General features: G+C 45.4%; 1 protein-coding gene across 1 annotated transcript in view; it reads left to right on the top strand.

Annotated features, from left to right (window-relative positions):
• The first annotated feature begins 1,355 nt into the window (after positions 1–1,355).
• Positions 1,356–13,613, top strand: part of Fyttd1 (forty-two-three domain containing 1) — a 59,415-nt gene continuing 47,157 nt past the window's right edge. The window contains exons 1-2 of the mRNA XM_004671715.2: positions 1,356–1,539; positions 3,887–4,015. Of these exons, the coding sequence (XP_004671772.1) occupies positions 1,419–1,539; positions 3,887–4,015 (250 nt within the window). The 5' untranslated portion in view covers positions 1,356–1,418. The remainder of the gene's footprint in view (positions 1,540–3,886; positions 4,016–13,613) is intronic.

The raw sequence follows: 13,613 nt of genomic DNA on the forward strand, positions 1-13,613 counted from the left end.
CAAAAGCCATTGTTTTCAGTTGGGATTGTAATTTGATTTGGCTCTTGGTTTTATCCATGTTACACATACAGGAGAAATTAGCATGTAGGTTTATTGTTGAAAATGACCCGGTAATTGCCACCACAGTCTTTACTTTGAATTCCTACATGAGAAGGTTAGATGACATATAGTGAGGATTTTGTTGAGTAAAAGTGGAAAATAAACTACTAATAAAGGTATTTGTGCATGAGATATATATGTATATATATATTTTTAATTTAATTTATTAGTATTCTTTTCAGTAAATACAGGCAGTTTGGTACCATTATTTAGGCTCATCTGTGATTTACCCCCTCCCATTAGACCCTCCTTGTTAATGAAAATGGGTCGTGCATTGTGGAGTTAGCCCCCAGTTATTGGTATGATAAATGTCTCTGCAAATCATGACCCAACATGTGACTCTGACATTCTTTCCGCCCCCTGTTCCGCAAAATTTCCCTGAGCCATGTTGGGTTCATTTTTGGTCTGCTTCAGTGCTGAGGTGTTGGGGGAACAGGAGATGGCTTAGAGAGATATTTTTAATCATGAGATCTTCAAGCAAAAAGTAGTAGATGGTGTCATGGGGATTGAAGTTGGAAACCACGTGACCTTGTGACACTATTAAATTATATATAGAACACTGGGGTTTTCAGAGACATTTCAGGTTGTCTGGCAGATTTCCCCCTCCCCACCCCCACCCCCATGAAAATGTTTGAGATAGTCTTAAGGTGTTATGAGGGTCAAGTGACATTCAATGTTCCCTCACAAGGGCGTTGTGAAAGGAGATTGTGAAGTAAGGAGACTATCAAGGAGGAAACAAGTTATTAAGGAGGGATTTATCAAATAAATATTTAGTTCTCCTAGGAGGATGATTGGTGGGGAGTGTGTGTGGGGGGGGTGGAGAATGCTGCTATGACAACGCAGCGCATCTAAGCCGACATTAGTACTCACCCTCCCAGGGGAAGAAGAGCTCTTACTATACGGTAGGGCGAACCTTGCGCAAAGGTTTGCAGTGTGCCGCGCGGCCGGTGTAGCAGTTACGGGCAAGAACGTTAGCATCTAGTTTTTCTTGTTAAGTGACGTAAGAATCGCCCCCGCAGCTTCGCGTTCAGCCCGCGCCACAGGTGGGAGACGGCGAGCGAACGCGGCGCCGCAGTCTCCCGGCTCCGAGAGCGCTCGTGATTGGCTCGGACGCCCGGAGGGGAGGGTGGCCGCTCTAGCCGACCGCTCGTCTCGGTGGCCGTGGGAGGAGTGCGCAGCCGCCGCCGTTGCGCGTGCGCGCGTGCGTGCGCGTGCGTGCGCTCAGCCCGTCTGCGTGCGTGCGTGCGTGAGTGGGAGGTGGCGCTCGTCCGACTCCGGCCTTGCCCGGCTGACGGTTTCGGCGCTCCGGCTGTCCAGTCATGAACCGGTTTGGTACGCGGTTAGCGGGCGCCGCGGCCGCCCCGCCGCCGCCGACCACGACGACGACGACGACGAAAGCCCGGAGCAACGAGAACCTGGACAAAATCGACATGTCTTTGGGTGAGAGTCCGAGTCGGGCCGAGTCGGGGTGGGGGGAGGGCGCGGGTGGGCCCGCCGGGCGCGGGGCGGGAGCGGGGTAGCGGTTGCCCGCCGTCGCCCGTGGAGTTCAGGCCGCGGGCGGGCCGAGCTCGGCGGGGGCCGGCGAGCCTGCCGCCGGGGAGGTGGACGCCGCGGACTAGCCGACGGTCCTGTCCTGTCTTGTCCCCCGCTCGGGCCGCCACCCGTGGCCGGTGCCCGGCTCTTTGTGAGGACCACGGCTCCCTTCTCCCCCACCCGAGCGGAGTGCGTGGTACGCGTTTGTTTTTATTTTTATTTAATTTTTTGGGGGGTGGTTAGGGAGCAACGGTTCTGCCTGTCGTCCTGATGGAGGATGGTACACAGCCAGGCTGCGGAGGACATGGCCTCCTACCCAGCTTGTTGAACATGATTTGTGCACAGATTCTCCCTCCCCCCCCCCCCCCACACCACACACATCCCCGGCCGACCCCGGGGCAGGTCCCCTGGAAGCCCTCAGGACAGTCGGACTTGGCTGGAAAAAGCCGTCAGGATTATCTGTCAGGTCAGCAAGGGCCCCCCCTCCCCCTCCGAGGGCTTCGTGTAGGAGGTGACGACCAAAGCACATTCCCCATCCCGTCCTCAAAAAGTTAGCCAGTTAGAAAACAAGCAAGCAAGTAAATAAATAAGTAAACTAACAAAACCGAGGGTTTGCTGAGATGCCAGGTGTTCCAGGCCCATTGAAGGAGGATGTCCGTGATTTGATGCTGATTATGTAAAGAACAAAACAGGATTTTACAATTTTTCTGTTAATCAGGTCTCACACCTACCGAGACACGGAGTCCTCCTCTGTATTTTGCTTATCAGGTCTAAAAGTGATTTTCTCGAGAGTCCAGTTACGCTATTGGACATATGTAGGCAAACTCTGCCTGCCTGTTTATTTTTTGATATTGGAAAGTCAGGGCTGGAGAGATGGCTTAGCGGTTGAGCACTTGCCTGTGAAGCCTAAGGATCCTGGTTCGAGGCTCGATTCCCCAGGACCCACGTTAGCCAGATGCAGAAGGGGACGCACGCATTTGGAGTTTGTTTGCGGTGGCTGGAGGATGTGGTGCGCCCATATTTTCTCTCTCTCTCTCCCTATTTCTCTGTCTCTCAAATAAATTAAAAACAATTAAAAGTCAGTGCCTGACTAGTGAGTTCAGAGGTGTATATAACTTTTTGAAGGATGCAGGCTCAGTGGTTAAGGTGCTTGTCTACAGAGCCAAATGAACTTGGTTCAATTCTTTTTTTTTTTTCTTTTGAGGTAGGGTCTCATTATAGCTCAGGCTGACCTGGAATTTACTTTGTAGACTCAGGGTGGCCTTGAACTCAAGACAGTCCTCCCACCTCTGCCTCCTGAGTGCTGGGATTAAAGGCGTGCACCACCAAGCCTGGCTCTGGTTCAATTCTTTACTACCCACGTAATGGAGTTAGTTTGTAGTGATTGGAGGCTCTAGAGTGCCCACTCTTCTTGTTTGTCTCTTCATTGCTTAAAAATAAATAATTTCTGTAAAAATATCATTCAGGTGGGCAAGAGAGATGGCTTAGAGGTTAAGGCTCTTGCTGGCAAAGCCAAAGGACCCAGGTTTGATTCCCCACTATCTACATAAACTAGATGCACAAGGTGGCACATACATCCATCAGCAGCAGCTGGAGGCCTTGGTGCACCAATTCTCTCTTTCAAATAAATAATAAAATACTAAAAATTTTTCTTTAGGTATTTTACCAAGCATAATAGTTAATTTAAGTTTAGGGAATGAGAGAAGAGGATCAGAAACCCAACCTAGGCTGTATAGCAAGTTCAAGACAAGCCTGGACTGTATACTGATAGTGTCTCAAAAATCCAGGATGATGATAATGATAGAAAAGAAGTTAGGGATCTGAACATGGTGGCACATGTCTTTAATCCCAGTACCTGGGAAGCTGAGGTATGAGAATTGTCCTGAGTTCAAAGTGAGCCTGGGCTACAGAGTAAACTCCAGTACAGCCTTGGTGAGAGTGAGACCCTGCCTCAAAAAAAAAAAAAAAAGAAAAAAGAAAAAATCTAGGGAGCTAGAGGTATGGCTTAGCGATTAAAGCATTTGCCTGCAAAACCAAAGGACTCAGATTATTCCCCAGGACCCACCTTAGCCAGATGCACCAGGGGCCGCATCTGGAGTTAGTTTGCAGTGGCTGGAGGTCCTGGAATGCCCATTCTCTCTCTTTCCTTCTTTCTCTGGCAGATTAATAATTTTTTTTAAAAAGGGACCTAGAAGAAATGTTTCAATTAGTCATTGTTACAATGAGAGTAATTATGACATTTTCTCTATTGGAGATGATATTATCAAATTGAATCGAAAGGAAGGAAAGAAGCAAAACTTTCCAAGACTGAATAGACGACTTCAGCAAACTAGTACCCGTCAATTCAGGATGAGAGTACGATGGGGAATCCAACAGAATTCTGGTGAGTTTTGAAAGTAAATGTTAATAAGATGCTATTATGTATGAATTTGTGGTGTACTATGTTTATTATAGACTTAAAACTTACAGGAAATAGCATTAGTACCTTTTGTAATTTATATTTTATGTATTTATTTGTAAGCAGAGAGTGAGACAAGAGAGAATGGGCATGCCTCCATGAACTCCAGAAGCATGCACCATTTTGTGCATCTTGCTTTTATGTGAGTGCTGGGTAATTGAACCCAGGTCATTAGACTTTGTAGAGAAGCACCTTAGCTGCTGAGCTATCTTTCTATCTCCTGACAAATTATTTTCTAAAATAAGAAACAGATTATTCTTTCTGAAAAATACTTAGGGCTAGAGAGATGGCTTCCTGGTTAAGGAGCTTGCCTAAAATGCTAAAGGACCCAGGTTCGATTCCCTAGTACCCACGTAAGGCAAGATGCACAAGGTGGTACATGCTTGTGGAGATTGTTTGCAGTGTCTAGGGGCCCAGGTGCACCCATTCTCTATCTCCTCTCAAATAAATAAGTAAATAAATAAATAAAAAAATTTTAAGTGTTTTTCAAAAGCTTTGGATTGGAGGGATGGTTTAGCAGTTAAGGCATTTGCCTGCCAAGCCAAAGGACCCAGGTTTGATTTCCCCAGGATCCACATTAACCAGATGCACAAGGATGCGCACGTGTCTGGAGTTTGTTTGCAGTGGCTGGAAGTCCTGGTGCATCCATTCTTTCTCTCTCTCTCTTCCTGTTTCTGTGTCGAATAAATAAAAATACAATATATATAAACAACTTTTAAGTCATGGGCTAGAGAGATGGCTCACTGGTTGCTTGCCTGCCAACCCTAACAACCTGAGTTGTATTCTCCAGTACCCACATAAAGCCAGACACACAAAGTGGTACATGTCTGGAGTTCGTTTGCAGTGGTTAGAGGCCCTGGTATGCCCATTTTCTCTCTTCTGTCTCTCTCTGGTTTTAAAAAAATTGGTAAAAAAATTAAGTCATTCTAAAGATAATTTCAGTGTATTAGTAGCCTAAAATATGTCATGGGACGTAAGAGGTGGATCAACACTTAAAGGAACTTGCTTGCAGAGCTTATCAGCCTGGATTCAATTCCCCAGAACCCATAAAAGCCAGATGCACCAAGTGGCACATGCATCTAGAGTTCATTTGCAGTGACAGGAGACCACGGTGCACCCATTCTTTCTCTCTGTCTCTTTTCCTTTCTTTTCTTTCTTTATTTATTTGGTTTTTCGAGATAGGGTCTCGCACTAGCCCAGGCTGCCCTGGAATTCACTATGGAGTCTCAGCGTGGCCTTGAACTCACGACAATCCTCCTACATCTGCCTCCCGAGTGTTGGGATTAAAGGCATGTGCCACCACACCTGGTTTATTTTACTTTATTTTTGTTTGTTTGTTTATTTATTTATTTATTTACTTGAGAGTGACAGAGAGAGAAAGAAGCAGAGAGAGGGAGAGGGAGGGAGGGAGGGAGGGAGAATGGGCGTACCAGGACCTCTGGCCACTGCAAATGAACTCCAGACATGTGCGCCCGCTTGTGCATCTGGCTACCGTGGGTCCTGGGGAATTGAACCTGGGTCCTTTGGCTTTGTAGGCCAACGCCTTAACCTCTAAGTCATCCCTCCAGCCCCAATAATTCAATTAAAAAAATATTTTTATTTATATTCAAGAAAGAGAAAGAAGGCTGGAGGGATGGCTTAGTGGTTAAGCGCTTGCCTGTGAAGAATAAGGACCGAGGTTTGAGGCTAGATTCCCCAGGACCATATTTAATATTTTATTTTTATTTAATATTTAAATTTTAATTAATTATTTTGTTTTTTTTTTTGAGGAAGGGTCTCACTCTGGTCCAGGCTGACCTGGAATTAACTCTGTAGTCTCATGGTGGTCTTGAACTCATGGCGATCCTCCTACCTCTACCTCTCAAGTGCTGGGATTAAAGGCGTGTGCCACCACGCCCGGCTCAAATTTATTGTTATTTAATATTTTAAAAATAAAATACTAAAATTGAATTCCTTTTTAAAATTTATTTTATTTATTTCAGAGAGAGGGGAGAGAGAGAGAAAGCATGGGTGCGTCAGGGTCTTCAGCCACTGCAAATGAACTCCAGATGCATGTGTCACCTTGTGCATCTGGCTTAACGTGGGTCCTGGGGAATCGAACCTGGGTTCTTTGGTTTGGCAGGCAAATGCCTTAACCACTAAGCCATCTCTCCAGCACCAAAATACATACATACATGCATACATATATATATATGTATGTGTATATATATATATATATATATATATATTTTTTTTTTTTTTTTTTTTTTTTTGAGATAGGGTCTCACTCTAGCTCAGACTGACCTGGAAATCACTCTGTAGTCTCAGGGTAGCCTCAAACTCATGGCAGTCCTTCTACCTCTGCTTTCTAAGTGCTGGGATTAAAGGCATGCGCCACCATGTCTGGCCAAAATATTTATTTTTCTCAATTTTTATTAACATTTTCCATGATTATAAAAAAAATCCCATGGCAATACCCTCCTCCCCCCACTTTCCCCTTTGAAATTCCATTCTCCATCATATCCCCTCTCCATCTCAATCAGTCTCTCTTTTATTTTGATGTCATGACCTTTTCCTCCTTTTATGATGGTCTTATGTAGGTAGTGCCAGGCATTATGAGGTCATGGATATCCAGGCCATTTTATGTCTGGAGGGAGCACATTGAAATAAAATATTTTGTAATATAAAAAGATTTTTAAAGATAATTACTTACTTAGCCAGGCATGGTAGCACATGCCTTTAATCCCAGCACTTGGGAGTCAGAGGTAGGAAAATCCATGCCAGTTCAAGGCCACCCTGTGACGACATTGTGAATTCCAGGTCAGCCTGGGCTAGAGTGAATCCCTACCTCAAAAAACTAAAAAAAAATTATTTTCAAGCAGAGAGATAGAAGAGAGAGAGAATGGGTGTACCAGGGCCTTCAGTCATTGCAAATGAACTCCAGATGCATGCACCACTCTGTACATCCATCTGGCTTTATGTGGGTACTGAGGAATTGAACATGGGTCATAAGGCAAGCACCATAACCACTGAGCAATCTCTCTACCCCTAAATACATGGTTGATAGTTGCAGTAGAGCTTATATACATCATTAGTTCCTATCTCCTTCCCAGTGACATATTATGTTAAAGTTTGATAGATAACTAGCCTGGACTAGAGTGAGGACCTATCTTAAACAAAAGGTCAGCTTTGAAAACCCAGTGGGGCTGAGCTGATAAACTTTAAAGCCTACTTTGACACACCTCCTGCAGCAAGGCTCCACCAGGTAGTAATGAAGTATGAGGCTTAATCACAAACACATGAGGCTGTGGAGGACATTTTACATTCAAACTACCACAGTAGCCAAAAAATTAAATAATAGCGATAAATACCTTTGGGCCTTATTTCCCCTTTCCTGAATGAAGCCATACCATAACCTCTTGAATGACAAAGAAATTCATCTAGTTGCTATGCTAAAGTGACAAACTAGGAAGATGCCAATGGATAGGTGTGTGGTGCCACTTAAATTCACTATGGAGATAAGTCAGGATGAGATAAGAACCAGACAGATGCCTGAGATACAAAATTATGCATCACTTAAATTTTGAACCATCAGTATTTCTGTAGTAGCACCATAATATCAATGTGGGGGTAAGGAGACTGGTGAATATCCTTTGTCCTAGCCATAGGAATAAATTATGAGTCCACTTGAACGTGAAAAAAGGTCCATTGCCCTCCAGAAACTGTCCAGCACCCTCTACTGGGCATCATGCTTGCAGACAGAACAGTAATGTTCCAGACAGGGAGTAGAGGGTAAGTTGGGAGCTGAGCTAAAATAAGTAGATAGTGATTCATCTACTCCATAGCATAATGGGGTTTCCTGTCATGATGAACTGTCATCTCAAAATTATTAATAGGGATACCATACAAAAGAGCTCAAGAGGTATACAAAGTTGCCAGTGACATATGCTTTTATCCTCCCCTTACAGATTCATATTAGTACTGAGCAATCCTACAGTTAAAAAAAAAAAAACAACGGTCATGGTAGCACACGCCTTTAATCCCATTCTCTCTCTCTCTCTCTCTCTCTGCCTCTTTCTCTGTCTGTCACTTTCAAATTAAAAAAAGAATAATTGCTAAGCTGGATGTGGTGGCGCATGCCTTTAATTCCAACCCTTGGGAGGCAGAGGTAGGAGGATTGCTGTGAGTTTGAGGCCACCCTGAGACTACATAGTGAGTTCCAGGTCAGCCTGGGCTAGAGTGAGACCCTACCTTGAAAAAAAACAAAAAAAAAAAAACAGCCAAAAATAATTATTGCTGACCTGGGCATAGTGATGCATGCCTTTAATTCGAGCACTGGGGAGGCAAAGGTAGGAGGACTGCTGAGAGCTTGAAGCTAGCCTGAAGAATACAAAGTAAATTCCAGGTCAGCCTGGGCCAGACTGAGACCCTACCTCAAAAACAACAACAACAAAAAACCTCATTGCTAAAGCATTAAAAAAAAAAAAAAGTTAAAATAGGGCTTGAGAGATGGTTTATTGGTTGAGGTGCTTGCATATAAAGTCTAAGGACCCAGGTTTGATTCCCCAGTAGTCATGTAAGCCAGCTGCACAAGGTGACACATGTGTCTGGTGTTTGTCTACAGTGGTTGGAGGCCCTGGCATGCCCATTCTCTCTCTCTCTTGTTCAACTAAACAAAAAATATTTTTCAGCCGGGTTATAGTGTTGCATGCTTTTAATTCCAGCACTTGGGAAGCAGAGGTAAGAGGATCATCATGAATTCAAGGCTACCCTGAGACTGCATACTGAATTCCAGGTCAGCTTGGACTATCAAGACCCTACCTTGAAAAAAAAAATTAAGTTAAAAAAACTTAAAAAATTGGGCTGGAGAGGTGACTTAGCAGTTAAGCACTTGCCTGAGAAGCCTAAGGACCCCAGTTTAAGGCTCAACTCCACAGGACCCACGTTAGCCAGATGCATAAGGGGGTGCATGTGTCTGGAGTTCGTTTCCAGTGGTGGAGGCCTTGGCACACCCATTCTGTCTTTATCTGCCTTTCTCCCTCTGTCTGTTGCTCTCAAATAAGTAACAAACAAAAAAAGACTTTAAAAAATTATTCTGTGCATTTTGACTGTGTGCATGCACATGGTCGATCATACCAGGGTCTTTTGCCACTAAAACTGAACCCCCATCTGACTTTACGTGGGTGGCTGAAGAATTAACCCAGATCTATAGGCTTTGTAAGCAAGCACCTTTAACCACTGAGCCATCTCCCTAGCCCTCTAAAATACTTTGTTTGTTTGTTTTTGAGGTAGGTCCAGGCGGACCTGGAATTCACGATGTAGTGTCAGAGTGCCCTCAAAATCACAGTGATCCCCCTACCTCTGCCTCCTGAGTGCTGGGATTAAAGGTGTGTGCCACCATGCTTGGCTAGGGGTCCATTTTTTGAGCATGGCAGCACCTCTGGCTGTAAAATGAACCCATGCATCATTGGCATGTCTTACATGCAGGGTGTGTTCCAGGAGAATGGCGATGGAGTTCCCAATCTCTTCTCTATAGGGGCAGTTTTCAGCAATGGAAGTCTGTCTCATCCATGGCTTTGGGAACTTGGCCACCATTCCACCTTTCCAGTGGGGTAGTCTCTATTGCCTGCCCCTGCTCACCAGTGGCTTGGATTTCCAGTTTATCATCCAACATCACAGTCCCATTCTTCTAATGGCTTTGGAAGAAAGGAAGCAAACAAGACTTGTCCTGCACAGGTTGAAAACATGACCACAGAACAAGACATCTGCTCAATGAGCTCCTGCTGTCAATGCTGCAGACAGTCCCTAGCCAGGTGATGGAGTTTCATGTGTGTTTCAGAAGAGCCAGTTCCTGGAGGGAGACCTTCCACTAAACCTCTGTTTAGAAATCCACCTCCTGGGAGTTCTGGTGTTGCTGACAAAATGGCTCAGTCTCTGTGATTTACCAGATATTCTGTGAGAATTCAGGTGGGCTGTATGGACTCCCTAACCAAGAAAGTGGGGGGATGCAGTTTGTACCTTCTTACTGTGAAGACATTACAGATGAGTAGAGAGCCAAAGTTCTAGGGGACCAGAATGTTGGAGTTGTGGAAAACAAAGCTATGAGGTCAAAGCACTGGCCTAGAGTTGACCATGGGTTAGAAGAAAGGAATGGATATAGGACGATTCCCGATGTCCAGTCCTCTGTGTAGAGGAAGCCAGAGGTCAGGATCATTTGGGTAGAAGCCAGAAAAACATGCAGTCAGACATGTGGGAATCCTCCCATGGAAGGCAGCTCCAGCAGGAAAGGCAGGGGTCATCAGCATGGCAGGCAGAGACCTCAGGTGGAAGGTAAAGGTCAGCGAGGGCAAGGGAAAGCCCTGCTCCCCAGAGAGCCACTGGCCCTCACACAGGTCAGTAGCGTGGATGAAGAAGTCCACTTCTGCTCCAGGGTGACTGATGAGCAAAGCCCAGTGTCGTGGCTCTGGTCGGAGGCCTGAGGTAGACTGGGAGGTGCAGGGGGACACAGAGCCCTTGGAGCAGGAGGCTGATGCTGAGGTGTGCAGTACTGCGGAAGTGGCCATTTCAGAAGCTGCCAGCTCTTGGGGGGAATATTCTTGGACAACTGTCTACAGGTGTCAGATGGTGTTTGGCAACCCAGTTGATGAAGCCATTCAGTGTGACGTGGGCTGTTCTGAGAGGCCCTATCTAATGGGCTGTGATTCTTTCAGTTGTGATTGGGAGTCTGAGGAGGAGGTTATTGAAGCTTGCAGCAAATCTGAACAATCATGTGAAGTCCAGGAAGTGGTCCCGTGTGACCTGTGCAGAACTGAGAAGTCACACCTGATGTGCCTCCTGGGTGTGACTCTCAGTCTGACAGAGGCTTGAAGCCTAGTGAAAAAGTCAGTAGAGAAGTCCAGTGTGATCTCCCTGAGAAAGGGGTTCGAGTGGTGGGTCAGCGTTCTTTACTCCATAAAGAGCCAATGGCAGACAGGCCAGCCACTGTGCAGACAGCAATGAGGAAAAGGGGCTCAGATTAGATCAGAAGTAGGGTGCACAGTGCAGGTGAAGAAATGGAGATGAGTGATGAATGTGAGGAGGCCAGGGAGGAAAACATGGAAGAGCTCAAAAGGCACGCAGCCAGAAGCCTTTGCTCTGTCTTCAAATGGAGAGATGATCTGTGTTGAAGAGGAATTTTAGATTGAACGCCATGCTTCCTGGTGATGATGAAGGTTACGGGGATGGTGATGCTGAAGGTGTTGTGCATGAGACAGCGATTTTCAAGAAGCTAGGGGACAGTGTCAGCTGATTGTCCACAAGGGCAGCCTTTATCGAAAGGTAGGCAGTGTGATGAGCTGGGAGTTGAAGCATCCCCTCCCTCCCCTGTTTTCAGTTGGTCATGCTGTGAGAAGGAGCAAGCTGGAGTGTACCACATACGCGAGCATCCCTGTGGCCTCCGGAGTGAATGGGAAGGAGGGCTGTGCAGGTACGGGTGGCAAATGAAATCATCCATGGCCAAACCGGATGACCTGTAGTCCAGAGTTGATAAAGCAACTCATTATGACATGAGCTCTTCTGAGGGGACACCTCTGACAAGATGTGAGCCTTGTAGTACTGATCTGAAGTCTGATGTGGACCCTAAGCTGTACCCAGGGGAGGATGATTCTGATGTGCAGAACAAATTGGAACTTTCATGTGCTGAAGACCCTTGGGAATCACTTGAATGGTGTCCCTTGCAAATGGAAAAGTTGACTAAGGCATTTTCCTTTTGAAGTAACAACTTGTATGCAACAAGCAAGTGAAGAAATGCATAACAGGTGGGCACCATGACGCATTCCTGTAAGCCGAGCTACTAGGAAGACTGAGATGAGAGAGTTGCTTGAGTCCGGGAGTTTGAGATCAGACCCATCTTGAAAAACAAACCTCATTTTGTAAAAGCAACGAACAATAAATTCTTAAAACTGGAAGAAAAAAAAAGAGAGATGAAAATGCCCATTAATCACAAAGATATCTCCCAAATCAGAATTAGGAGGAGAATTCCCACTTTTTCAGTAGTTAACTCATGAAGTTTCTGGCTGTTGCTTTAAGAATTTTTTAAAAAAATTTTTTTAATTTTTATTTATTTGAGAGAGAGAGAGAGAGAAGCAGAGAGTGAGAGAGAGAATGGATGCGCCAGGGCTCCCAGCCACTGCAAACGAACTCCAGACACATGCGCACCTTGTGCATCTGGCTAACGTGGGTCCTGGGGAATCGAGCCTTGAACCGAGGTCCTTAGGCTTCACCAGCAAGCACTTAACCACTAAGCCATCTCTCCAGCCCACTTTAAGAAAATTTTAAAAAATTATTTTGATTTTGATTTTACATTTGCTTGAATGACTTCTTCAGGTAGCTGGCTGGCCTTTAAGTTGATAGTTAGTTGAAGGTGGCCTTAAGTTGTTGTTGTTTTTTTTTGTTTTTTGAGGTAGGGTTTCACTCTAGCCCTGGCTGATTTGGAATTCACTATGTAGTCTAGGGTGGCCTCGAACTCACAGAGATCTGCCTACCTCTGCCTCCTTAGTGCAAGGATTAAAGGCATACACCACCATGCTTGGCAACCTTAAACCCTTGAGTTTGTTGCCTCTACCTCCAGCTGGGATTCCAGGTATGCAATATTTCTCGGGGGTAGGGGGAGAGCTGTTCTGTTCACATCGTTACCTAGTCCCAGGATTCAGGCCTCTCTGGAAATTTCTCAGCAAGCTCATCACTCTAACAGCTGTCGTTACATACTTAATTCCGTGCACCTGCTATTATTGACTTTCTAGTCTTTGCTGCTTCATGTGGTCTGTCCTGAGCTCTGGGGTCAGTTGGTAGGAGAAGGCTGCTTCTATCTCCAGAAGAACCAGAGCCTCCAAACTGTTGAGAGCGGGGAGGGACAGACGGTCAATATACAGCCAATGGTGACTGTTTTACTCATCAGGGTAATGGTGGGGTGATAGAAGCTGAGCATTGATTGGCCATTGGTATGAAAAGTGGGTCCATACCAGTTCTCGAAGTCCAAGACCAAGATTCAGTGTGCACTTAGGGCATGTTTCTTGTGGATGGCACTTCTTCTGTGTTTTCACATGGGTGAAAGGAGGGAAAAGACCACACTGGTCCTCTTTCTGTCCCATTTCTGGAGCTCTTTGTTACTTCATCATATCTCATGCCCATGTCTGAATATCTTCACTGTGGTTTTAGCTTTCAACATACAACTCACAGAGAGGCTCAAACATATAGAACATAGCCATCTCCAAGAAATTCAAGAGCTTGTACTTTGACACAGTCACTTTAAGAAATATTTAAAAATTGAGATAAACTGAGCTGGATGGTACACACCTTTAATCCCAGCACTCAGGAATCTGATGTAGGGGCTTCACCATGAGTTCAGGCCCAGTCTGGGCTACAAACTGAGTTCCAGGACAGGCTGGGCTAGAGGGAGTCCCAACCTTGGAAAAAATAAAAAATAAGAACTGGAATGGAGAGATGTCTTAGTGGTTAAGGCACTTGCCTGTGAAGACTAAGTACCCAAGTTTGATTCTCCAGGTCA

The sequence above is a fragment of the Jaculus jaculus genome, chromosome 4 (assembly GCF_020740685.1).
Source record: "Jaculus jaculus isolate mJacJac1 chromosome 4, mJacJac1.mat.Y.cur, whole genome shotgun sequence".
Lineage (NCBI taxonomy): Eukaryota > Metazoa > Chordata > Mammalia > Rodentia > Dipodidae > Jaculus > Jaculus jaculus.